This window comes from Bubalus bubalis, chromosome 6, assembly GCF_019923935.1.
Source record: "Bubalus bubalis isolate 160015118507 breed Murrah chromosome 6, NDDB_SH_1, whole genome shotgun sequence".
In the NCBI taxonomy this organism is placed as follows: domain Eukaryota; kingdom Metazoa; phylum Chordata; class Mammalia; order Artiodactyla; family Bovidae; genus Bubalus; species Bubalus bubalis.
In genome coordinates, this window is record NC_059162.1 from 100,295,755 (window position 1) to 100,323,742 (window position 27,988).

The 27,988-nt window shown below is 38.6% G+C and overlaps 1 protein-coding gene across 6 annotated transcripts in view; it reads left to right on the forward strand.

The window, feature by feature from the left end:
• Positions 1-27,988, forward strand: part of TESK2 (testis associated actin remodelling kinase 2) — a 139,303-nt gene that overhangs the window by 26,029 nt on the left and 85,286 nt on the right. For 5 of the 6 annotated variants that reach the window (XM_006052569.4, XM_044945079.2, XM_006052570.4 and 2 more), the window contains exon 2: positions 6,321-6,632. In XM_006052569.4, the coding sequence (XP_006052631.1) occupies positions 6,366-6,632 (267 nt within the window). In that variant the 5' untranslated portion in view covers positions 6,321-6,365. Of the gene's footprint in view, positions 1-6,320; positions 6,633-27,988 lie in introns of those variants that run through there. The other variant, XM_045166165.1, reaches the window with a different exon arrangement.

Consider the following 27,988-nt stretch of genomic DNA (forward strand, 5'->3'; position numbering starts at 1 on the left):
CACTGGAAGGACGGATGCTAAAGCTCCAATACTTGGGCCACTTGATTGGAAGAACTGACTTATTAGAAAAGACCCTGATGCTGGGAAAGATTGAAGGCAGGAGGAGAAGGGGATGAAAGCGGACGAGATGGTTGGATGTCATCACCGACTCAATGGACATGAGTTTGAGCAAGCTCCAGGAGATGGTGAAGGAGAGGGAAGCCTGGCATGCTGTAGTCCATGGGGTTATAAAAAGTCGGACTGATTGGCTGGACTGATTGGCTCAACAGCAACAAAATAATAATTATAGTAACCAATGGGCTTGAATGCTTACTACTTGCCAGACACTGTTCATTTAACCAATAACCTTATGGTGACTGTAATGAATTAATACATATAAAATGTTACAGGAAGTATAAAGTGAAAGTGTTAGTTGCTCAGTCATGTTAGACTTTGCAACCCCATGGCCTAGCCCACCAGGCTCCTCTGTCCATTGGATTCTCCAGGAGAGAATACTGGAGTGGGTAGCCATTCCCTTCTCCAGAGGATTTTTCCGACCCAGGGATCAAACCAGGTCTTTTGCACTGCAGACAGATTGTTTACCGTCTGAGCCACTGGAGAAGTCCGTATAATGCAGGTACTAGTTTATTTCCATTTTGTAAATAATGTAGAGGTTTTAAAATAACTTGGCTGGGTTCATATAGCTGCAAGCTACAGATTGAGGATTTGAAGCCAGATTTGTCTGGAGGCTATACCTTTAATCATGTATTCCTTTGCAGAAGGAAATGGCAACCCACTCCAGTATTTTTGCCTGGAAAATTCCATGGACAGAGGAGCCTGGTGAGCTACAGTTCATGGGGTTGCAAAGAATCAGACAGGACTGAACACACATACACCAAGCCCCGTTTCCCACCTCCCGCCCCGCTTGTCTACTTTTATTCCTGATTAGACTCTTAGCCTCTGCAGGGACTACTTTTGGAACCTCATCCTCAGGTTCCTCAGGTCCCCGCCAGCAGGGAGGCCTCCGAGTCTGCTTTAGAGGTGTTGCTGGTGCCCGCTTGGGAACCTGGATGCCTCTGCTTCACAGCGCTCTCCTGGCAGGGCACAGGGAAGCAGCAGGTGGCCATGCGCTCCATTTGTTCCCTGAGCTGGCTCCCATGTGATTACTACCTCTTCTCCATGTCACCTTCAGTGTGGAAGCCTCCTTGGCCCTTCCTCTAAGCTGAGGTTCACCTCTCTGAAAAAGAAGCTTGGGCATTACTGAACTATGTTGATCTCTGCAAGAGCAAGATGTATTTTCTCCTGAGGTCTGTGGCAGTCAACTCCCAAATGAAGCAAGTGTGTATCTTTAATCAATCCTGCCTCTCTATAAATATGTTATTTTCTATGTATTTAAAAATTAATTAATTATTTTGGCCGTATCAGGTCTTGGTTGTGGCGTGCCGGCTTCTCTCTAGCTGTGGTGTGAGAACTCTGGCGTGTGTGGGCTCTCTAGTTGTGGCTCACCGGCTCAGTAGTTGAGTCATTCAGGCTTAATCTAATAATTTTTATTTATCTTTTTAATTTGTTTGCTTTTGACTGTGCTGGGTCTTTGCTGCAACCCGGGCCTTTGTCTAATTGCTGCAAGTGGGGGCCACTTTCTGGTTTCCGTTTGTGGGCTTCTCACTGTGGTGGCCTCTCTTGCTGCAAAGCAGGGGCTCCAGGGGTGTGGGCCTTAGTAGATGCTGCCAGCGGGCTCATCAGCTGTGGCTCCCAGGCTCCAGAGCACGGGCTCAACAGTTGGCCCAGGCCCAGCTGCTCTGTGGCAGGTGGGATCCTTCTGGACTAGGGATTGAATCTGCATCTCCCGTGTTTGCAGGTGGCTACTGAGCCACCGGGAAGCCCCCTTGTATGTTTTAAAAATACATTTAAAAAATGAAAATGGTATCATTCTATAGGGATAGTCCTATAATTTTTTGGGTAACTTCTTAAAAATTGTTTTCAGTTCAGTTTTAATGATACTGTGAACTACAGCTTGCTTCTTTCCACTTCCACTCAGTATTGCTTTTTTAGCCTATTTTATTTTTTAAACTATTTCTTTTAATTGAAGCTTAGTTAACTTAAAATGTTGTATTGCTTTTAGGTGTAAAGCAAAGTGATCCAGTTTTACATATATATGTATGTCTATTCTTTTCCATTATAGGTTACTACAAGATATTGAATATAGTTCCCTGTGCTATACAGTAGTCCTTATTGTTTATCTATTTTATATGATGTCGAAGCTGAAACTCCAATACTTTGGCCACCTGATGCAAAGAGCTGACTCATTTGAAAAGACCTTGATGCTGGGAAAGATTGAGGGCAGGAGGAGAAGGGGACGACAGAGGATAAGATGGTTGGATGGCATCACCGACCCCAATGGACATGGGTTTGGGTGGACTTTGGGAGTTGGTGATGGACAGGGAGGCCTGGCGTGCTGAGGTTCGTGGGTTCGCACAGAGTTGGACACGACTGAGCGACTGGACTGAACTGAACTGAACTGAAGTGTGTATCTGCTAATGCCAAACTCCTAATTTACCCTGCCCCTTCCATCCCCTTTGGTACTGTAAGTTTGTTTTCTATGTCTGTGAGTGTATTTCTATTTTGAAAGTAATTTCATTTATATCATTTTTTTTTTAGATTCCACCTATGTGACATCATGTATTTGTCTTTCTCTGACTTGCATCACTTAACATGATTATCTCTAGCTCCATCCATGTTGCTAAAAATGACATTACTTCAATTTTTATGGCTGAGTAGTATTCCATTGTATGTGTGTATCACACACACATACCCCACATCTTTTTTTTTTTATTGGAGTATAGTTGGTTTATAATGTTGTATTAGTTTCTGCTGTACAACAAAGTGAATCAGTTATCCATATACATATATTCACTCTTTTTTTAGATTCTTTTCCCATATTACAGAGTATTGAGTAGAGTCCCTTATGCTATACAGGAGGTCCTTATTAGTTCCCTATTTTATATATAGTAGTGTGCATATATCAATCCACATCTCCCAATTTTCCCTCTCACCCTCTCCCCTCTAGTAACCATAAGTTTGTTTTCTATATTTATGACTCTGTTTCTGTTTTGTAAATAAGTTCCTTTATACCCTTTTTTAAAATTGCACATTATACCACATGATCTTTATCCATTGATCTGTTGAAGGCCTTAGATTGCTTCCATGTCTTGGCTATTGTAAATAGTGCTGCAATGAACATTGGGGTATATATATCTTTTTTTTTTCTTTAAAAAATTTATTGATATATAGCTGACTTACAGAGAAGGCAATGGCAACCCACTCCAGTACTCTTGCCTGGCAAATCCCATGGACAGGGGAGCCTGGTAGGCTGCAGTCCATAGGGTTGCTAGAAGTCGGACATGACTGAGTGAGTTCACTTTCACTTTTCACTTTCATGCATTGGAGAAGGAAATGGCATCCCATTCCAGTATTCTTGCCTGGAGGATCCCAGGGACGGGGGAGCCTGGTGGGCTGCCAGCTATGGGGTCAGAGTCAGACATGACTGAAGTGACTTAGCAGCAGCTGATTTACAGTATTGTGTTAGTTTCAGGAATGCAGCACAGTGATTCCATTATACATGTATATATCTCTATTCTGTTTTGGAATCTTTCCCCTTATATGTTATTAAAAAGTGTTAAATATAGTTCCCTGTGCCCTTATTGATTATCTGTTTTATATATAGCAGTGTATATCTGTTAATCCCAAGCTCCTAATTTATCCCTTCCCACCTTTCCCCTTTGGTAATCATAAATTCGTTTTCTATGTCTGTGGGTCTATTTCTGTTTTATAAATAAGTTCATTTGTATCTTTCTCTCTTTTTTTTTAGATTCCACATATAAGTGATATCATATTTGTCTTTCTCTGTCTGGCTTACTTCAGTTTGCGTGATATCTCCAGGTGCATCCATTTGCTGCAAATGGGACTCAGTTCAGTTCAGTTCAGTTGCTCAGTCGTATCTGACTCTTTGTGACCCCATGAACTGCAGCACGCCAGGCCTCCCTGTCCATCACCAACTCCCAGAGTTCACCCAAACCCATGTCCATTGAGTCGATGATGCCATCCAACCATCTCATCCTCTGTTGTCCCCTTCTCCTCCTGCCCTCAATTTTTCCCAGCATCAGGGTCTTTTCCAATGAGTCAGCTCTTCGCATCAGGTGGCCAAATTATTGGAGTTTCAGCTTCAACATCAGTCCTTCCAGTGAACACCCAGGACTGATCTCCTTTAGAATGGACTGGTTGGGTCTCCTTGCAGTCCAAGGGACTCTCAAGAGTCTTCTCCAACACCACAGTTCAAAAGCATCAATTCTTCGGCGCTCAGCTTTCTTATAGTCCAACTCTCACATCCATACATGACCACTGGAAAAACCATAGCCTTGACTAGATGGACCTTTGTTGGCAAAGTAGTGTCTCTGCTTTTTAATATGCTGTCTAGGTTGGTCCTAACTATTTCATTCTTTTTAGTTGCTGAGTAATATTCCATTGTATATATGTACCACATCTTTATCCATTCATCTGTCAGTGGATATTTAGGTTGCTTCAATGTCTTGGCTATTGTAAATGGCACTGAAATGAACATTAGAATACATGTATCCTTTCGAACCATGGTTTTCTCAGGTTCGAGAAAAATCCCAGGAATGGAATTGTTGGATCATTTGGTAGCTGTATTTTTAGTTTCTTCAGGAACCTCCATACTGTTCTGTATAGTAACTGTACCATTTCCACCAACAGTACAGGAGAGTTCCCTTCTTTCTACACCCTCTCCAGTATTTGTCTGACTGGTATGAGGTGATATATATATATATATATATATATTTTAAAATTTGTTTATTTCTGACTGTGCTGGGTCTTTGTTGCTGCACAGGTTTCCTCTAGTTGCAGCAGGCAGGGTCTACTCTCTAGTTGCGGTGCCAGGGCTTCTCATTGCAGTGGCTTCACGTGTTGTGGAACATGGGTTCTAGGGCACTTGGGCTTCATTAGTTGCAGCGCGTGGACTCAGAAGTTGCGGCTCCCAGACTCCAGAACGCAGGCTCAGGAGTTGTAGCGAACAGCTTTTAGTTGCTCCACAGCATATGGGATCTTCCTGGATCAGGGTTCAAACCCATGTCTCCTGCTTTGGCAGGCAGATTCTTTACCATTGAGCCACCAGGGAAGCCTGATATCATGTAGCTTTGATTTGCATTTCTCTAGTAAGTAGCAATGTTGAGCATCTTTTCATGTACTTTTTGGCCATCTGTATGTCTTTGGAGAAATGTCTGTCTAGATCTTCTGACCAATTTTTTTTTTTTTAATTGAGCTGCATGAGCTGTTGTAAATTTTGGGGATTAATCACTTAGTCATTGCATTGTTGGCAAATATTTTCTCCCATTTTATAGGTTGTTTTCTTTCTTTCTTTTTTTTTTTATGGTGTCCTTTGCTGTTTAAAAGCTTTTGAATTTAACTTGGTCCCATTTGTTTATTTCCATTATTCTAGGAGACCGATCAAAAAAGTAATTCTGTAATTTATGTCAAGTGTTCTGCCTATATTTTCCTAAGAGTTTTATAAGTGCTGGGAAAGCTGGACAGCTACATGTAAGAAAATTAAATTAGAACATTCTTTAACACCAAACACAAAACTAAACTCAAAATGGATTAATTAAACCTAAATATAATTGATTCTTGTGGGAAAAAGTAGTAGAGACAGACTAAAAGAAAAAGTGGGCTTTTTTTTTTATTCTTTGTCAGGTACCAGAATGGTAGAGCCTTCTGTGGTCATTTCTGCTAGACTGGGTTATTTAATCAAGAATGGCTTTTTAAATTGCCTTTGGATATAGTTTTTTTCTTTTAAAATTATATAATTTTCAAATGTAAAATATTTGTCATCCTTGTTTTATATATTTGCACTTGACTTTTTCAAATGAAGAGAAAATTATGTGAGACTGTGAAGGGCATTGGCAGGAGTACAAGTTTTTGAATCAGACAGTTTGGCATTTTAGTTTTATCTCTGTCATTTATTAGTGACTGTATGATTATTTGACCTCTCTGCAAAATAAGCACTATAATCTTTGTATCATGGGTTACTTGAGAATCAAATGACATAACATATGTACAGCTCTCATACTGTTTCCTAGATAGTAGGTGCTCAGTAAATCATGGCTATATCATTGTTTTTTGAAGGTAAAGGCATAAAGTGTTTTTTAGATCTGAGAATCAGTAACTAGAATATAAGAGAGGCAATACTTTTTCATTAATAGTTTACTGTAAGCATGTGTTTAATTTTTATTAATGGTTTTAATGAAATATTATTTTGATCTCTTGTTTAGTGTCGAGCCAGAAGAGAAGTAAAACTCAACAAAAACTTATTATGTATGGAATTCATTCTTAAAAGAAGAAAAAAGAGATTATTGAAGACTATGGATCGGAGCAAACGGAATTCAATTGCAGGATTTCCTCCACGTGTGGAGCGTCTTGAGGATTTTGAAGGAGGTGGTGGAGGGGATGGGAACATGACCCAAGTGGGAAGAATTTGGCCCTCCTCATATCGAGCTCTTATAAGTGCCTTTTCCAGACTGACACGTTTAGATGACTTCACCTGTGAAAAAATAGGGTCTGGCTTCTTCTCTGAAGTGTTCAAGGTGAGTGATGCAACAGTTTTTCTCATATCGTCTTGTTGAGGGTCAGTTTTACTGCAGAGTTCACAGCTGTGTTTCATTAGGATGTAGGCTTTGCCTTGTCAGGACGCTGTGGATCTTGAGTAGTATTGTAAACTCCTCTTGAGCGATTTATTAACTTGCAAGATATTTTATTTATTTTAACTATAAAAATAATCCATACTGATCAAAAATTAAAATAACATAGGAGCCTCTTCCACTACTCCAGAATTTTTCATCATCCAAAATGGAAACTTTGTATGCAACTCCCTCTAGTACCTTTAGCCCATGTTAATATCTGTTCTACTTTATGTCTCTATGAATATGTCTATCCTAGGAACCTCATATAATGGAATTATAATATTTGTCCTTTTGTGCCTGGAATTCCCTTGTCATCCAGTGGTTAGGACTTGGTGCTGTCACCGCTGGGCCTGTGTTTTATCTGTGGTTGGGGAACTGAGAACTCACCAGCCCTGTGGCATAGCCAAAAAAAAAAATTTTTTTTTCCATTCAATATTTATTTGGCTGCATTGGGTCTTAGTTGCTTCATTCAGGATCTTTCTTTGAGGTGCATAGACTCTCTAGTTGTGTCGTGTGGGCTCCAGAGCATGTTGGTTCATTAGTTGAGGAGAGCACGCTTACTTGCTTCACATTGTGTGGGATCTTTCCTTTCTTAAGTAATTTTTGTTAATTTTATTTTCTTAGGATATAATTACTCTTACTTAAATTTTCAGATTTGTGGGCATAAATACTGTATGTAATTGATGTGGCACAGGTTTTTTGTTTCCACAATAGCTGTATTTTCTTCTTCCATATTAATAGATCTTTTAGTTGGACACACTGATGCCGTTTCCTAGCTTTCCTTATAGCTAGGTTTAACTATATGAGTGCTGCTGCTGCTAAGTCGCTTCAGTCGTGTCCGACTCTGTGCGACCCCAGAGACGGCAGCCCACCAGGCTTCCCCGTCCCTGGGATTCTCCAGGCAAGAAACTGGAGTGGGTTGCCATTTCCTTCTCCAATGCATGAAAGTGAAAAGTGAAAGTGAAGTCGCTCAGTCATTCCCGACTCTTAGCGACCCCATGGACTACAGCCTACCAGGCTCCTCCGTCCATGGGATTTTCCAGGCAAGAGTACTGGAGTGGGGTGCCATTGCCTTCTCCGAACTATATGAGTAGTTCTGTCCAATAAGGTGTGAGCAGAATTGTCATATGGGAGCTTTTGGAAATCTTCCTTTGCCACTTCTTATATCCGTTTTTCCTTCATATTTGCTGTTGTACATTTTGATCATAGTGTGACCCTACAAATGGAGGCCATCTGTGGCAGAGCAACAAGACAGAGCCTGCATCTTCCATGCCTACATGGAAGAGAGCTGCCTGGTTCTGTACTATCTCCTAGAGTCTCTTTGTGAGAAAAAAATCTTAAGACTTTTAATATTTGGTCTTCTGTTTGCAAACAAACCTAAGTGTAATTAGTGTAATTTGTACCATATCAATATCTGCCTCCTTCCTCTAATATGGTTTATTTGTGTCTTCTATTTTAAAAATAAAACAACACAAATTTATTTTAGGTTTCTTCTCAAAGGATTTGCTTTAAAAAAAAAATTGAGCTAGTTGGGAATTCCCTGGAGATCCAATGGTTAGGACTCGGTGCTTTCACTACCAAGGTCTGGGTTCAACCTCTGGTTGGGGAACTAAGATACCATAAGCCACATGATGTGGCCAAAAACGGGGGGAAAAAAAAGAGGTATCGTTTATTGATAAACTGAAGGCTTAAGAAATATAGGATTCTGGGACCTGTGGGGATAGCTATGAAGTCTCATTGGTCCTGCCTTGGCCCTTGTACCTGTCCCAGGGAAGTTTGTCTCTGTTTCCACACCTGTTGATAACTCCACCCTGGGCGGAACCTGGCAGTCAGATTATTACCTTTGATTCTGCTGATTATCTTCTGTTTGTGTTATGGTTCACTATTTTCTACTTCTATCTGTATTACTTTCTTTTGTTTACTTTCTTATTAGATCTAGTGATGTTTGTTCTTTTTGTAGCTTTTTGAATTTTATTCTTATCTCAGTTTTTCCCAGTGTTTATTATTTTCTCGTATATACACTTAAGCTTTAAAGTTTCCTCTAGACTTGGCCATATCACAGGTTTTCAGTGTGGTCTCATCACTTCTGAATGTAGTTTGGTTTGATTTCATTTTGATATGAGAATTATTTAAATGAAATTTTAAAATGTCTACATGGTGAATTTTCTTTTGGGTAATTGATATTTAATTTTTAATTTTAGTGCATCATGATCACAGAAAATGGCTTATATGAAGTCTTTCTTTGGAGTATAATTTATTTTTTAAAATATTTATTTATTTGGCTGTGTTGGCTCTTTCTTTTTAATTATTTCATGTATTTTTTTTGGTTGCTCTGGCTCCGTTGCTGCCTGTGGGCTTTTTCTAGTTACGACCAGCAGGGGCTACTTGTTGTGGTGCACAGGCTTCTCTTTCTTGTTGTGGAGCTCAGGCTCTACGCACACAGCCTTCAGTAGTTGTGGCTTGAAGTCCCTAGGAGGGCTCGTGGGCTCAGTAGTTGTGGTGCACGGGCTTAGTTGCTCTGCAGCATGTAGAATCTTCCTGGACTAGGGATCAAACCCATGTTTCCTGCATTGGCAGGCAGATTCTTATCCACTGCACCACCAGGGAAGTCCTGTGTTGGGTCTTAATTGGATTACGCAGGATCTTTCATTGCAGTGCAGGCAGGGACTCTTGAGTTGTGGCACAAGAGCTCATTGGTTGTGGTCTACAGGGGCTTAGTTGATCCTCCGCATGTGGAATCTTAGTTCTGAGACCAGGGATTGCACCTGAGTCCTCTGCATTGCAAGGCACATTCTTTTTTTTTTTAAACAAGTTGTTTGTTTATTTATTTTTGGCTGTGTAGGGTCTTCATTGCTGCAGGCAGGCTTTCTCTAGTTGCAGTGTGCGGGCTTCTCTTTGCAGTGGCTTCTCTTGTTTCGGCTCAGGGACTCTAGAGCAGGTGGGCTCAGTAGTGGAAGCTTGCAAGGTCTGGAGCTCAGGCTCATTAGTTGTGGCACAAGGGCCTACCTGCCCTGTGTCATGTGGAATCTTCCTGGACCAGGGATCGAACCCATGTGCCCATGTGCAAGGCGAATTCTTAACCACTGAACCACCAGGGATGTCCAACAAGGCAGATTCTTAACCACTGGACCATCAAGGAAGCCTCTGGAATATTTTTTTTTTTTTGGAATATAATTTAGATTTTGTTTTGATATAGTACAAGGTCAGATTTTTTTGAATGCCACAAATATATTTGAAACAAATATGATTTTCTGTTTTGTTTGATTGCATAAAGTTCTGTGTACCTCTATTAGATTAAGCTTTTGTATTGTTATTCAAATGTTATATGACCTTATTTATTATAGTCTAATATATTTCTTTGAAAAAAGTCTATTAATATTTTCTAATGTGTTTATAGATTCTCCTTGTTTCTGTCAGTGTGGTTATTTTGTTTATAGTCCATTTTGTGAAGTATATATTAATAGAAATTCATGTTTATTATTAGATTGTATACTATAGATAGATTGTATATTTTATAAATGCTAGTTTTCTATTTTTGTCCCACTTTATGCTGTTAGCCTTGATTTCCACTTTATCTGATATCAATATTATGTACCTTCTTCCTCACTGTATGCATTTATCTGTTGTTTTGGTTATTATTTTCCCAGTATGTCTTTTTCTATCTCTATTTTTATTCTGTCTGTGATAGTACATTTTTTATGTGTGTCCTATGAAATAGTTTTATATTTAATTTTTTTGATCCAAAATTAAATTTGCCCATAAAGAGACAGAGAAATTATAATCTGTTTATATTTATTGTTATTACTTCTGTCTTTACACTGAATAAACTCTTAAACGATAATTTAATGAGTATAGAATTTAGGACAGTATTTTCTTCAGCACATTAAAATTATTCTTCCCTTTTTTCTTCTTTTTTTAGTTAGTTGCTCCGCAGCATGTAGAATCTTCCTGGACTAGGGATCAAATCCATGTTTGCTGTTGCTAAGTTAGTTGTTAGTTTGGTTGTTACCCTTTTTAGTTAATCAGCCTTTTCTTTCTTTTTAGAATTATTTTTTCTTCTTTGTTCAGTTTTGATTATATTGGTCTCGGAGCTGATTTATTTTTATTTATTCTGCTTAGAATGTGGTTTACTCCTTCATTTTAAGAACTCATGTGTCTTAAATTCTAGAAAATTCTTGGACATTTTATCTTTTAAAATTCTGCTCTTTTCTTTGGCCTCTTAAGGTCCCATTACGATTGTCTCATGTTATCTTTCATGTCTCTTAATTTTTCTCTCGTGTTTTTATTTCTGTGCCTTTTTGTGCTAGTTTTTTTAGGAGGGAGTGTGGTGGTGATTTTCAGTCTATTTTCCTGTTTACTTTCTTTTCATTTGGGGCCTACTCTATAATTGAAACTGCCTTTGAAATTTTTTAATTTCAGTTGCTATGTTTTTCTTTTCTAGACTATCTCTTTTTTTGGCTTTTTTCTTTTAGGTTTTATTAAGATACAGTTGGCATATAACAGTGTATTAATTTTCGATGTATAATATGATTTTATATGAATATATGTTATGAAATGATTACCATAATAGGTTTAGTTAACATCCATCACGTCATGTATTTGCAGATTCTTTTTTCTTTCTTGTGATGAGAGTTTTGTAGACTTTCTGTTTGTGTTTCTTAAATGCACTTCTCTTTTGTTTCAAATATCCTGTTCCTGCTTTTCTTTGAACATCTAATTTTGTGTAATTTTAGTTGAATTTATTTTAAAAATCACATAGTATAAACTTAAAAGGTGTAAAAGGTTATTCAGTGAAAAATCATTTGCTTTTTTCTGCCCCTCAGTTTTCTTCTCTCTAGGTAACTGGTATTCAGTGCTTTCTTATGTATCCTTCTAGAGATATTTTGTACTTATGTAAGCAAATACATGTATGTCTGTATGTGTATGTGTGTGTGGATGTTTATATATCAATTATCTATTATTTACCTACTTACTTACCTACTCCATGGTAGAGGTAGTATAAGTTCTATGAGGGCAGAACTTACACTACCTTTTAAATCTTACAGAACTTACAGCAGAACTTATACTAGCTTTTAAATCTCTATCTCTGCACTGCTGTATCCTGAGTGCTTAGAATTCTACATGGCATATAGCACTCATTCTTCTACAAGTATCTTAGTTTTGTAGAACTTCTTTTTATGTGTGCTATGAATTATATTTTCTAAGACTGTAGTGCTTTTTAAGCTAGTTTTAAACAATTTTTGCAATGTAGAAATAGTTCAGTTTGTTTTTATTGTCTTCTGTTTCTTTTATTATTTAAAAAATCTCTCTATACTCCTATGTTATAAATAACACTATAATTTTTTTCTTATCACTTTGATGGTATTACTACTTATGTTTAAATGTTTGATCTATCTGGAATTTGTTTTTTAAGATGTCTACTCAATTGTACCAGCAACATTTAATGTATATTTAATATTTTTCTCATTCATTGGAAGTGTCACCTTTGTTCTACCCTGAATTTTCCTCAGTATGTATTTTGGTATCTTTCTAGACTTTATTCTGTTGCATTGGCCTGTCTACCATAATACACTGTTATAATAATTTAATCATTTCAACTTTATTTTAATATCTGGTTAGTCTAGTCTTCTTCATCATTATTATTCCTTTCCAGAATTTTCTTGGCAGTTCTTCCTGATTTTTATTGTGAGTTTTAAAATGCATTTGTCGGTTTCTAAAAATATCCTATTACCCTTTTATTGAGATTTGAGTAAATTTATAGATTAATTTAGAGAATTATTATCTTTATGATGATAGTGAATCTTTTTATATAAGCATATGGCATACCTTTTCATACGTTCAAGTATTTTGTGTCTTTTTGTAGACATAAAAAATTAAAAAAAAAATTCCACATTTCTTCTGATGTTGGATATTCATTTTTTTCTGTTGCAATTGTAAATGTCAATTGCACTTCTGTTATATCTTCTGTTTGTTGTTTGCTTGTGAAGACTACTAATTTTTACACATTAATCTTTGATGCATCCAGTGTACTGAGTTTTTTTAATGTTTGCAATAGATTTTCAGTTGATTCACTTTGATTTTCCAGATATATAGTCATATCTGTGAATGATGATAAATTTATTTCCCATTTTTTATCTCACTTTTTCTCAATAAACAGCACTGACTAATACTTCCTAAAGTGTTAAATAATATTGGTATTTGACATCTTGTCTTTGTTCCTGACTTTAATGGGAATACCTGTAGTGTTTCCTAATTAAACATGATATGATTTGGGGGCTGAAGTAGATATTTCTTTTTCTGTTCGATCTTCAAAATTGTAATAAAAAACCCTCCTATTTTGTGTTAAGAACTATTTTTTTGCAGTATGGATGATGACTTTTACTGTATGTCTTTTCAAAATCTCTAGCATGATGGTTAATTTTATATGTTGACTTAACTGGGCCAGATGGTGCCTAGATATTTGGTCAAATTTTATTCTGAGTATGTCTCTGAGAGTACATTTTAAATAAGATTATCATTTGAATCAGTAGACTGAGTAAAGCAGATTGCCATCCCTAAAACAAAGGAGAAAAGGAAAGATATAAGCATCTGAATGCAGAGTTCCAAAGAATAGCAAGAAGAGATAAGAAAGCCTTCCTCAGCGATCAATGCAAAGAAATAGAGGAAAACAACAGAATGGGAAAGACTAGAGATCTCTTCAAGAAAATTAGAGAAACCAAGGGAACATTTCATGCAAAGATGGGCTCGATAAAGGACAGAAATGGTATGGACCTAACAGAAGCAGAAGATATTAAGAAGAGGTGGCAAGAATACACAGAAGACGAAAAAAAAAAAAGAATACACAGAAGAACTGTACAAAAAAGATCTTCACGATCCAGATAATCACGATGGTGTGATCACTGACCTAGAGCCAGACATCCTGGAATGTGAAGTCAAGGGGGCCTTAGAAAGCATCACTATGAACAAAGCTAGTGGAGGTGATGGAATTCCAGTTGAGCTATTTCAAATCCTGAAAGATGATGCTGTGAAAGTGGTGCACTCAATATGCCAGCAAATTTGGAAAACTCAGCAGTGGCCACAGGACTGGAAAAGGTCAGTTTTCATTCCAATCCCAAAGAAAGGCAATGCCAAAGAATGCTCAAACTACCACACAATTGCACTCATCTCACACGCTAGTAAAGTAATGCTCAAAATTCTCCAAGCCAGGCTTCAGCAATACATGAACCGTGAAATTTGAGATGTTCAAGCTGGTTTTAGAAAAGGCAGAGGAACCAGAGATCAAATTGCCAACATCTGCTGGATCATGGAAAAAGCAAGAGAGTTCCAGAAAAACATCTATTTCTGTTTTATTGACTATGCCAAAGCCTTTGACTTGTGGATCACAATAAACTGTGGAAAATTGTGAAAGAGATGGGAATACCAGACCGCCTCACCTGCCTCTTGAGAAATCTGTATACAGGTCAGGAAGCAACAGTTAGAACTGGATATGGAACAACAGACTGGTTCCAAATAGGAAAAGGACTACGTCAAGGCTGTATATTGTCACCCTGCTTATTTAACTTCTATGCAGAGTACATCATGAGAAACGCTGGGCTGGAAGAAGCACAAGCTGGAATCAAGATTGCCGGGAGAAATATCAATAACCTCAGGTATGCAGATGACACCAGCCTTATGGCAGAAAGTGAAGAGGAACTCAAAAGCCTCTTGATGAAAGTGAAAGTGGAGAGAGAAAAAGTTGGCTTAAAGCTCAACATTCAGAAAACGAAGATCATGGCATCTGGTCCCATCACTTCATGGGAAATAGATGGGGAAACAGTGGAAACAGTGTCAGACTTTATTTTTTGAGCTCCAGAATCACTGCAGATGGTGATTGCAGCCATGAAATTAAAACACGCTTACTCCTTGGAAGAAAAGTTATGACCAACCTAGACAGCATATTAAGAAGCAGAGACATTACTTTGCCAACAAAGGTCCGTCTAGTCAAGGCTATGGTTTTTCCAGTGGTCATGTATGGATGTGAGAGTTGGATTGTGAAGAAAGCTGAGCGCCGAAGAATTGATGCTTTTGAACTGTGGTGTTGAAGAAGACTCTTGAGAGTCCCTTGGACTGCAAGGAGATCCAGCCAGTCCATTCTAAAGGAGATCAGCCCTGGGATTTCTTTGGAGGGAATGATGCTGAAGCTGAAACTCCAGTGCTTTGGCCACCTCATGTGAAGAGTTGACTCATTGGAAAAGACTCTGATGCTGGGAGGGATTGGGGGCAGGAGGAGAAGGGGACGACAGAGGATGAGATGGCTGGATGGCATCACTGACTCGATGGACGTGAGTCTGAGTGAACTCCAGGAGTTGGTGATGGACAGGGAGGCTTGGCGTGCTGCGATTCATGGGGTCGCAAAGAGTCGGACACGACTGAGCAACTGAACTGAACTGATCTGAACTGAATGTGGATGTTAGTCACTCAGTCATGTCCAACTCTTTACAACCCCATGAACTGTGTAGCCTGCTAATTCTTCAGTCAAGAAAACTGGAGTGGGTTGCCACTCCCCTCTCCAGGGGATCTTCCTGACACAGAGATTGAACCCTGGTCTCCAACATTGCAGGCAGATTCTTTACCACCTGATCAATCATTTAAAGGCCCAAAAAGAACTAAAAGGGTGACCTTCTGGTGATGAGGGAATTCCTACCTGACTACTTTAGGTGGGATATGGGTATTTCCCTGCCTTTGGATTGAAACTGAAATACTGCCTCTTCTTAGGCCTTGGGCTTGGCATCTTAATCTCACATGCTGGTAAAGTAATGCTCAAAATTTTGCAGGCCAGGCTTCAACAGTATGTGAACAGTGAACTTTCAGATGTTCAAGCTGGATTTAGAAAAGGCAGAAGAACCAGAGATCAAATTGCCAATATCTGTTGGATCATTAAAAAAAGCAAAAGAGTTCTAGAAAAACATTTACTTTTGCTTTATTGACTATTCCAAAGCCTTTGACTGTGTGGATCACAACGAACTGTGGAAAATTCTTAAAGAGATGGGAATACAAGACCACCTGACCTGCCCTTTGATAAATCTGTATGCAAGTTGGGAAGCAACAATTAGAATTGGACATGGAACAACAGACTGCTTCCAAATAGGGAAAGAAGTACGTCAAGGCTGTATATTGTCACCCTGCTTATTTAACTTCTATGCAGAGTACATCATGAGAAACGCTGGAAGAAGCACAAGCTGGAATCAAGATTGCCAGGAGAAATATCAATAACCTCAGATATGCAGATGACACCGCCCTTATGGCAGGAAGTGAAGAAGAACTAAAGAGCCTCTTGATGAAAGTGAAAGAGGAGAGGGAAAAAGTTGGCTTAAAGCTCAACATTCAGAAAACAAAGATCATGGCATCTGGTCCCATCACTTCATGGCAAATAGATGGGGAAACAATGGAAACAGTGGCTGACTTTATTTTTTTGGGCTCCAAAATCTCTGCAGATGGTGACTGCAGTCATGAAATTGAAAGATGCTTACTCCTTGGAAGAAAAGTTATGACCAACCTAGATAGCATATTAAAAAGCAGAGACATTACTTTGCCAACAAAGCTCCATCTAGTCAAGGCTTGGTTTTTCCAGTGGTCATGTATAGATGTGAGAGTTGGATTATAAAGAAAGCTGAATGCTGAAGAATTGATGCTTTTGAACTATGGTGTTGGAGAAGACTCTTGAGAGTCCCTTGGACAGCAAGGAGATCCAACCAGTCCATCCTAAAGGAGATCAGTCCTGGGTGTTCATTGGAAGGACTGATGTTGAAGCTGAAACTCTAATACTTTGGCCACCTGATGTGAAGAGCTGACTCATTTGAAAAGACGGTGATGCTGGAAAAGATTGAGGGCAGGAGAAGAAGAGGATGACAGAGGATGAGATGATTGGGTGGGATCACTGACTCGATGGACATGGGTTTGGGTGAACTCCGGGAGTTGGTGATGGACAGGGAGGCCTGGAACGCTGTGGTTCATGGGGTCACAAAGAGTCGCACACGACGGAGTGACTGAACTGAAATGAAAGCTCAAATTCAGAAAACTAAGATCATGGCATCTGGTCTCATCATTTCATGGTAAATAGATGGGGAAACAGTGGGAACAGTGAAAGACTTTATTTTTTTGGGCTCCAAAATCACTGCAGATGGTGACTGCAGCCATGAAATTAAAAGATGCTTGCTCCTTGGAAGAAAAACTATGAACAACCTAGATGGCATATTAAAAAGCAGAGACATTTTATTAAAGATTTTACTAAAGGTGTATTAAAAAGCAGAGACCTTTGTCATCAAAGGTTCATCTAGTCAAAGCTATAGTTTTTCCTGTAGTCATGTGTGGATGTGAGAGTTGGACTATAAAGAAAGCTGAGTACCGAAGAATTGATGCTTTTGAACTGTGGTGCTGGAGAAGACTCTTAAGAGTCCCTTGGACTGCAAGGAGATCCAACCAATTCGTCCTAAAGGAAATACAGTCCTGAATATTCATTGGAAGGACTGATGTTGAAGCTGAAACTCCAATAGTTTGGCCATCTGATGCGAAGAACTGACTCATTTGAAAAGACCCTGATGCTGGGAAGGATTGAAGGCCAGAGGAGAAGGGAACAACAGAGGATGAGATGGTTGGATGCCATCACCGACTCAATGGACATGAGTTTGAATAAACTCTGGGAGTTGGTGATGGACAGGGAGGCCTGGCGTGCTGTAGTCCATGGGGTCACAAAGAGTTGGACAGGATGGAGTGACTGAACTGAACTGCCGTGTTTTGGATTGGAACTTATCCATTGGCTCTCCTGGTTCTCAGGTCTTCAGACTCAGACAGAAATTACACCATTGGCTTTCCTGGGTCTCCATGTTACCAACTACATATCTTGGAACTTATCAGGCTCTATAATTGTGTGAGCCAATTCCTTGTGATAAATCTTTTTGTCTCTATATATCCTGTTCTGTTTCTCTGAAGAACTGTAATATATATGATGATGCATGTATTTTTGTCTTTTGCTGTCAGTAAAGTGAATTGTATTAGTAAGTAGTCTAATAGTAAATTATCTTTGCATTTGTGGTATATTATTCTTTAATGAGCTGCTAACTTCTTTTTGCTGGGGTGTTTATATCCCAGTATTTATGAGAATAGGCTGTGTTTTTCTCTGTCATGCTTCTGTTTTTAGGTTTTGTTAGGAATGTTATGCTTGGTTCATAAAAATAATTTGGAAGCTTTTTCCCCTATGCTTTGTAACAATTGAAATATTATTGGAATAACTTACTTCTTGAATATTTGATTGAATTCTTCTGTCAAATCTTGGCCAAGTACTTTGAAAATTTTTTCTTTCCTTTTAGATTAACTGTATAAATTTTTGTTTTTTCTAAGTCAATTTCAGTAATTATATTTTACTAGAAAATTATTGTTGAGATTTCCCTGCTGGCCCAGTGGTTAAGAATCTGCCTGCCAATGTAGGGGACACAGGTTTGATCCCTGATCTGGGAAGATCCCACATGCCGCAGAGCAACTAAGCCCCAGCACCACAACTACTGAGCCCACATGCTGCAGCTGCTAAAGCCTGCGCCCGGAGAACTCACGCTCCGCAACAGGAGGAGCCACCGCAGTGAGAAGCCTGTGCACTGCAATGACGAGCAGCCCCTGCTTGCTGCAGCTGAAGAAAGCCTGTTCACAGCAACGAAGACCCAGTGCAACCAAAAATAAATAAATAAAAATTTGAAAAAAGAGAATGTTATTAGTATAGGTTTTCTAGTAGATTTGCATAGAGATGAGTAAATTTTGACCATTAAACTTTTTTGTTTGTTTTTAGTCCCTTTCAGATTAGTTGCAAGTCTTAGGGTGTGGATATCTTACTATTTGGTCTTTTCACCTGCTGGAATTTCATTTTTTCTGTGATTTATAATTTTATATTGAGAGCCTATATTCAGGGAGATAGGTTTTACCTTGCAGTTTTCTAGGTTGTGGATGTGTTTTAATATACAGGTCTGACATTGTTTCTGCTGGGTTCGTTTAGGTTCTGGATCTGAACCTAAAGGATTTAATTTCTTGGGTCAGGCTTCTGTATACTGGTATAGTACAAATCTCAATCCTGAGCCTGATTTCATAGTTGGCTCTTTTTCTTCATTTAAGGCAATAGGGTGCAGCATTATCCCACTGTGAATGCCTGTTACTAAATAGGAAAAAGCTTGTTAATTGAAGAAAGCTAGTTAAAAGGGGAAAAATTGGAAGCAGTGACAGATTTTATTTTCTTGAATTCCAATATTACTGTGAACAGTGACTGCAGCCATGAAATTAAAAGATACTGCTCCTTGGAAGGAAAACTATGACAAACTTAGCATATTAGAAGGAATGTTGCCTATGAAAGTCTGTATAGTCAAAGGTATGGTTTTTCTAGTAGTCATGTATGGATGTGTGAGTTGGACTATAAAAAAGGCTGAATTCGGAACAATTGATGCTTTCAAATTGTGGTGCTAGAGAAGACTCTTGAGAGTGCTGTGGACTATAAGAAGATCAAACCAGTCAATCTTAAAGGAAATCAACCCTGAATATTCATTGGAAGGACTGATGCTGAAGTCCTAATACTTTGGCCCCCTGATGCCAGCTGAGTCAACTCATTGGAAAAGAACCTGATGCTGGGAAAGATTGAAGGCCAAAGGAGAAGGCGGTGGCAGAAGATGAGATAGTTAGATAGCATCACAGACTCAATAGACATAAATTTGAACAAACACTGGGAGATAGTGGAGGACAGAGGACCTTGGTGTGCTGCAGTCCATGGGGTCACAAAGAGTCGGACATGACTTAGCAACTGCACAGCAACAACAAAAGTTAATGGTATTTTAGAAAGTTCTTAGTTTAATTTTATGATGAAAACATCATCGGGAAAGAGAGGAATCAATATTTTTATTTTTTCTCACATGTAGTATTCTGATACAGGGTTTTGGACCAATCTTGCCTGCCTTTTGCATTGGTAAATAAGTTTTATTGGACCACATCTACACTTATTTGGTAATGTATGTTTTATGGCTGCTTTTGTGCTACAATGACAGAGTTGAGTAGTTACAACAGAGACCATGTAACTTCAAAGCCCAAGATATTTATTGTCTGTCCCTTTACAGAAAAAGTTTTCCAACCTCTGGTCTACTAGCTCTGTAGTGCACAGCTAGGTGATGGTTAGTTTTTATCTTTGATTACAAAGTACAGATGATTACAGAGCTTTAAAGGTCAGGTTAAATTAAAAAAAAAAATGTATCAGTAGCAATAAAAGAAAATATTTAACTTCTGGTGTGGGAGGTATAAATTATGCAGGTAGCTTAAGGACTTTTAGTTGCCTTAGATAGCAAAAGAAAACTGGCTGATGGATGATTTCATATTAAAGAATGTGAACTTTTTGTTTTTTTGGTTTTTTTTGGCTGCACCACGTGGCATGTGGGATCTTAGTTTCCTGACCAGGGATCAAGCCTGTGCCCCCTGCATCAGAAGCATGGAGCCCTAAACACTGGACCGCCAGGGAAGTCCCAAGAATGTGGATTTATGCAGCTTATTTATATTCCTTTAAAATAGTTTAGTTTTAGGATTTAGCACCCTCTGGTCATTCCTCCTTAAGAATCGATTTTTAGTTATATTAATCTGGTCAATTTAGTTCTGAAGCCTGTCTTTAAATAAGTAACAAAGACTGCTAGGCTATATATGAAGGATAGAAAGCCATGACTATCAAACCTCATGGTATTTATTGTATACTTTGTGGTTCAGTAGCCCCATGAATTACAAGTAGATAATTTGTCATTTTCCTTGTTTTTGGCCACAACATGCGACATGTGGGATTTTCTCCAACCAGGGATTGAACCCAGGCCCACTGCATTGAAAGTGTGGATGCCACTGGCCCACCAGGGAAGTCCAGAAATAATTAAGACTGATGAACCAGGGCAGTTGTTCTCAACTGGGGTCAGTTTTGCCTTCCTAAGAGATATTTAGCCATGTCTGGAGATAACGTCACAACTGGGCAGGGGTACTACTGGCATCTAGTGGGTAGAGGATGCCACTAACAGTTCTACAATGCACAGGATAGCCGTCCACCACCAAAAATTGTCTGGCCCAAAATGTTAATAGTGCTGAGGTTATAAAGCCCTGACCTAAAAGCACTAGAAAAGATATATAAAACATCTGTTACTGAAATTAGAAAAAATACCCTTTTAGAAGCAAAATAGGTTGGATTTACACTTAATACCATTTGTGAGCTTCAGAGAGTTCCTTTGACTGTTAATCATCTTCTTATTTTAAAAATACTATAAAACAGATTAATTTCAGTTATTTCTAAGAAAATGACTTAGATATTTTGGATGTTAGTGAAATCTGTTTAGGGAAGAACTGAGGTTGTGTGTAAATAGAGGTGACATGAGTGTTGGTATGTACATTTGTAAAGAGAAAAGAATGTAAAACCAAATGGCACAATGGCCCCAATCTCTTACCTCTGGTAAGTGGAAAATCTATTCAGCTCCAGTGTAGCAGTGGCTGACAACTTTTTCATTTTCACATTAAGAGTATTTCTGTTGGGCTACAGTAGAAGGCTCTTAATTTCTTCTTATGCTAGTCCTTGTTTTGTTTGGAAATATAATTGGAAGGAGGATTTGTAGGCTGATGACTTTTCCAGTCTCGTGAGATAACTAAAGTACCCCCATGAGATAATTCTGTATTTTAGTGTGTATTGTGAAACCTATAAAACCTGGAATCCTATTCCAGAACAAAGTATCAGGGTACTTTTTTTTTTCTTTTTAATAAGCACTTTACTGAGAAATAGTTTAGGTAATATAAAATTATCCTTTTTAAAATACATAATTCAGTGGGTTTTAGTATATTTACATGGCTGTACACCTTTCACCATTAATTTAAAAATATTTTTATCATTCTAAACAGAAATCCTGTACTTATTAATAGTCATTGTCCATTCCTCCCTTCCCCCATCTCCAGGCAAACACTGTTCTACTTCATATCTCTATAGACTTGCCTATTCTGGACGTTTCATATAAATGGAATCATACAATATGTGACTTTTATGACTGACTTATTTAGCATAGGGTTTTCAGCATTAATCAGTGTTATAGTATGTATTAACATTTCATTCCTTTTTATAGCCCAATAATGTTCCAGTGTATGAAATACCATGTTTTGTCTATATAGTCATTTGTTGGTAGACATTAGGATTATTTCTCTCTTTTGGCTATTGTGAATAGTACAGTTATGAACATTTGTATACAAGTATTTGTTTGAGCACTTGTTTTTAATTCTTTTGCTGTATATCTAGAAGTGGAATGTCTGGTTCATATAGTAATTTCATTTTACTTTTTGAGGTACTGAAGTTCTCCACAGTGGCTGTTTCATTTTACATGCTTGCAAGCAATGTGTAAGGGTTCCAGTTTCTCTACATCTCACCAACACTTACTATTCTGTTTATTATTAAAAATTTTTTTATTATTATAGCCATCCTAGTGGGTGTGAAGTAGGTGTGAGAGCTCATGAAGTAGCTCTCATGAGCTTTTTTTTTTTTTGAGATAATAATTGATTTACAATATTATATTAGTTTCAGGTGTACCACATAGAGATTCACAATTTTTACAGGTTATAGTCCATGTATAGTTACTATAAAAATTGGCTATATTCCCTGTGCTATAGGTAATGTGCTTGTAGTTTATTTTATACGTGGTGATTGTACCTCTTACCTCTGCCCCTATTTTGCCCCTTTTCTTTGCTCCATTGGTAGTCACTAGCTTGTTCTCTCTGTGTCTGTTTTGCTTTTTTTGTGTGTTCTATTCACTAGTTTTGTTTTTTTTTTTTAGATGCCACAAGTAAGTGATAAAATATAGTATTTGTCTTTTTTTCTCTCTGGCTTATCTCACTAAGCGTGATACTAAGTGAGTATTTTTGTGCATGGTGTGAGGGAGTATTCTAATTTTATTGATTTGCACATAGCTGTCCAGCTTTCCCAACACCAGTTGCTGAAGAGATTGTCTTTAATCTGTTGCATATTCCTTCCTTCCTTTACTTTTTTTTTAAACTTGGGTTGTTTTTGTTGAGTTGTAGTTCTTTATGTAGTGTCCTTTGATGCACAAAAGTTCTTAATTTTGTTGAGATTCAATTTATAGCTTTCCTTTTGTTGTTTGTGCTTATGATGTCATATCCATGAAATTGTTGCCAAATGTAATGTCGTGAAGATTTCCCCTAATGTTTTTTTCTAATAGTTTCTAATAGTCATTTCAGCTTTTAACTTTTGGTGCTATTGTAAGTGGAATTGTCTTTTCTTTCTTCTCTTCCTTTCTTTCTGTGTTCCTCCCTTCCTTCCTAGGTCTTAAAAAAAGGAATATTTTATTAAAACAAAAGTTCTTACAGTGAAAGGGGGTTTAAAAAGAAAACTAAGAGTGATGTTTCACTTGGGAGGATTTTTATACTCAAGCAATGAGGACCCTTTCTTTAACTTCAGGAGTCTAAGTGTTGGAAGGATGCAGTGACTGAGATCAAACTGAGAATGTCAGTGTCAGGCAAAAGTCAGCTGGTGTCTTCCAGAGTGACAGCAAGGGATACTGTAGGGAAAAACACAGGCAGAGCAGCAACCTTTTTGCCTCCTCTAGAAGAGACCTTTATGTGCTATAAGGATAATGCTCTAGCTACCTTGGGTTCAAAGTCCTAAGGTTCTCGGTCTTTGTTTCTAGCAGTTTTGTTGTAGGAAAATTATGTTCTTAATTTCATTTTCTGATTGCTTATTCCTAGTGTAGAAAACTGGCTTCCCTGGTAGTTCAGATGATATAAAGAATCCACTGCAGTGCGGGAGACGTGGGCTTGATCTCTGGGTTGGGAAAATCCCTTGGAGAAGGGCATGGGCAACCCACTCCAGTGGGTTGCCTAGAGAGTCCTCTTGGACCAAGGAGTCTGGCGGGCTACAGTCCATTGGGTTGCAAAGGGTCTGACACATGACTGAGCGACGATGGACGCACACAGCACAGTATAGAAAACAATTGATTTTTATATATGTATCTTGTATCCTATAACCTTGCTGAACTTTTCTATTAATTCTAATAGTTTTTGTAGTTTTTTTTTCTTTAGAATTTTCTTTTTTTTTTTTTATTTTTTTTTTTTATTTTTTTTTTTAATTTTATTAGAATTTTCTATACATAAGATCATGTTGCCTGATCAACATAAATCTTGATTTTATTGATCTATTGAGAATCCCCAAACATTCCTTTAGAAGATTAATTGAATTTCTTTGTTATCAGATTTTCTTGTAACTAATACAGTACCTAAAATGTGTCTTCTCACATCACAAGAGGTGTGGCTCCTTGTTGTTAATCCCACTATACTAAATACTCAGGAGAAGGCAATGGCAACCCACTCTAGTACTCTTGCCTGGAAAATCCCATGGACGGAGGAGCCTAGTAGGCTGCAGTCCATGGGGTTGCCAAGAGTTGGACACGACTGAAGCGACGCAGCACCAGCATACCGAATACTTTGTCATTTTGGGACTAGATTATATTCTGAAGACATTATTGATAATGATGTCAATCTTGAGAGAGTAGTACTCATAGTGCACTGAATACCCCCCACAGCCTTGTTTGTCTTTCTACTCTTGGGAAGAAGATTTTCTCCTCTCCCGTACCTGGACCCATGCAGTCTGAGTTAAAAGCCCATATTCTGTGTCTTCACAGAAGCCTATGTTACCTTTAACATAGTCTTTTGAAATCATCTGATTAAGTGTCTTGTCATCCTACTTAGCTTCAAGCTCCATAAGAACAGGGACTATGTCTTATTTACCTTTGTTTCTCTAAGATACAGCATTATGCCTGGAACAGAGTAGGCATTTATTCATCCATCTATCCATCTGTTCACACCAGATACTGTGTTAAGTGCTAAGATACACTGATGATTAAAACTTGTTAATCCTGACCTTGTGGAAATTATAATCTGATGGTAATCGTTTATATTAACATTAATTAAGTACAAGGGTAATTGCCACACAAAGGGAAGGATAGTATATTAGTTATTTATTGCTGCATAACAATTTTACCACCGATGCAGTGGTTTAAAAAGAACACATATTATTATATCTGTTTCTGTAGTTCAAGAGTCTAGGTATGACTTAGCTGGGTCCCCTGCCTCAGAGGCTCACAAAGCTGCAATCAAGGTGTCAGTTAGGGCAGCTGTCTTATATGAGGCTCAACTGGGGAAGGATCTGTTGCTAAGCTTATGTGGTCGTTGGCATCATTCAGTTCCTGGCAGACTGCTGAATTGAGGGCTGTAGCTCCTTGCTGTGTTTCCTTCTCCATGTGGCAGCTTGATTCTTCAAAGCCAGCAAACATGGGAGTCTCCTAGCAAGTTATGGGCTACAGTCTTATGTAACATCATTGTATTTAGGTTGCAGTTAACTCTTCTTTTAAAAATTATTTATTTTTATTTATTTGGCTGCACCCAGTGTTAGTTGCGGCATGCAGGATCTTTGATCTTCTTTGTCACATGTGAACTCTTAGTTGTGGCATGTGGGATCTAGTTCCCTGATCAGCCCTCTGCCTTGGGAGCATGCAGTCTTAGCTACTGACCCACCAGAATTCTTCTTTAATTTTTCTTTAATTCTTTAATTAAAAAAAAATAATTTTATTTATTTTTGCCTGTGATGAATCCAAGGGGCTAACACTGTATTACAGAGATTTCCAAAAGAGAATAGAGAAGAAAGAAGTTCCTTCCCATCTCCCACCACCTTTTTAAAAGGAGTTTAGCATTGAGAACCCTGGGAGAAAGGATGATAGCAGTCCAAGGCTTATTAGGGCTCTGCACCTTGGAAATGGTCCTTGTTACATATCCTTGCTGTCTGTCAAAACTGCTTCTTGCTAAATTTCCTGCTGTTTTTCTTGTTGCATTTATCTGGTTTTGCAACCTCTTTGAGGTATAGTGAGGTTTCAGAGAGGGAGCTCTCATGTGGAGGTTCAGGGTTTTGGGGTAAAGTGATATGTTTTAAATGAGACTATTTGTATCACATTTATTCTTAAGGTTCACTCACAGTAGTGTATGATTGTAGCTTTTGGCCATATTCCATCCATTTACTATTTCCTCCAGAGCTGATGTGGAAAGTTGGGCTACTGATTAGTAAAGAATTTTGCAGATGTCTCTGGGGGATGAACTCAGCACTAGGTAACATCGGGGGATGATTTATCAGGTTGAGAGTTTTACTGTGTGTGTACTGCTATGCTGAAGTAGCTCCCAAGATCCTTCACCTTAATTGATAATCCAGCTAGAAAAACAAAAACTGGAAGCACAGAAGTTATATGTACAACTTGGATTCACTCAGTGCATGGGTGTATTTTTGTTGACGTTGATATGTGCGAAGGCATGTGAGAGATATAAAACACTGATCTTAGAATTTCCCTGGGGGTCCAGTGGTTAGAAACTGTGTTCTGTTTCAAACTGAGCCAAAGGCCTGGGTTTGATTCCTGCTTGGGGAACTTAGGGTCCTGCAGGCCTTGTGGTGTAGCCAAAAAAAAAAAAAAAAGCTTATCTTAAAGCATATTATTTTTGCAGTAAGGAAGGTGAGAGGGTTGGTTGCTTCCCCTTTGAGATCTCATAACACTCTGCTGATACTTTGAGTGTGTAATAAACATTGCAGTTATTTGCTATCTTAATCATTCATTCATTTACTCAGCAAATATATAGTTAGTGTTCATTAGGTATTGGAGAAGGCAATGGCAACCCACTCCAGTACTCTTGCCTGGACAATCTCATGGACGGAGGAGCCTGGTGGGCTGCAGTTCATGGGGTAGCGAAGGGTCAGACATGACTGAGCGACTTCCCTTTCACTTTTCACTTTCATGCACTGGAGAAGGAAATGGCAACCCACTCCAGTGTTCTTGCCTGGAGAATCCCAGGGACGGGGGAGCCTGGTGGGCTGCCGTCTATGGGGTCACACAGAGTCGGACATGACTGAAGCGACTTAGCAGCAGCAGCAGCTCATTAGGTATAGGACATTGAGCTAGTGTTAGGGATAGAGAAATTGATAAAATCTCACCCTAAATGAGCTCTTTGCTTAGGGTGAAAAAAAGGAAATATATTTAAAATATAGTACTTGCTAAAACAGAGCCTGTAGCAAGAGCCTCAAATTACTTAATATATAGTTAGTAAGTGTGTGAAAGTATGCAAAGGGTGCCAAGGAATTTAATATGGGCCACCAGTACAAACTTTGTTTAAAGGAGTCAGAGAAGGCTTCTCAGAGGAGGTCACCAGTGAGTTTTCTAGAAGAAGGAAGAGCTTGTCAGGAAGACAACCAGGGAAAAGGGTATTTCAAGCAAGAAGAAAAGCGTTTGTGGAGGCACAGGGGATTAAGAGCATGGAATATTCTCAGAGTGGTGAGTGAAATGGGTTTGGTTCAAGTCTGCTGTGAGCATGGAAAGAAGTGGCAAGCCTGTGATGAGTCTAGAAAGGTAAGCAGTGACCTGAAAATGAAAGATTTCTGGAGATATGTTTTCGTTTTTGAATAATTTTATTATTTATTTATTTTGGCTGTGTTGGGTCTTTGTTTCTGCCTGGGCTTTTCTCTAATTTTGGCCAGTGCGGGCGGGGGTCCTGTTCTTCGTGGTGATGTGCAGGCTTCTCCTTATGGCTTCTCTTGTTGCCAAGCATGGGCTCTAGGCGCTTGGGCTCCAGTAGTTGCAGCTACTAGAACACAGGCTCAGTAGTTGTGGGGCATGGACTTAGTTGCTCCTTGGCATGTGGGATCTTCCCAGACTAGGGTTTGAACCCATGTTTCCTGCATTGGCAGGTGGATTCTTTACCACTGAGCCACCAAGAAAGCCCTTGGAGATATATTTCTTTATTAGTTTTTTTCTTCTCCCAAATCAGCTTTTGGTTTGTTGACCCTCTTTATTATTTTTTATTTTCTATTTCATTAACTTTTGCTTTAATCTTTATTATTATACTTTCTTTTTTCCTTAGAATCTGTATTTTTATTATTATTATTTTTTAACATTTGGCTCTTCTGGGTCTTCATTGCTGCTCACAGCCTTTATCTAGTTACAGCAAGCAGGAGCTGCTGTCTAGTTTGGGTGTGTGGGCTTCTCACTGCAGTGGCTTCTCTTATTGCAGAGCACAGGCTCTAGAACATGGGCTTAGTAGTTGCCAAGCATGGGCTTAGTTGCCCTGCAGCATGAGGAATCTTCCCAGACCAGGGATTGAACCCATGCCCACTGCATTGGCAGGTGGATGCCTAAACACTGGACCACCAGGAA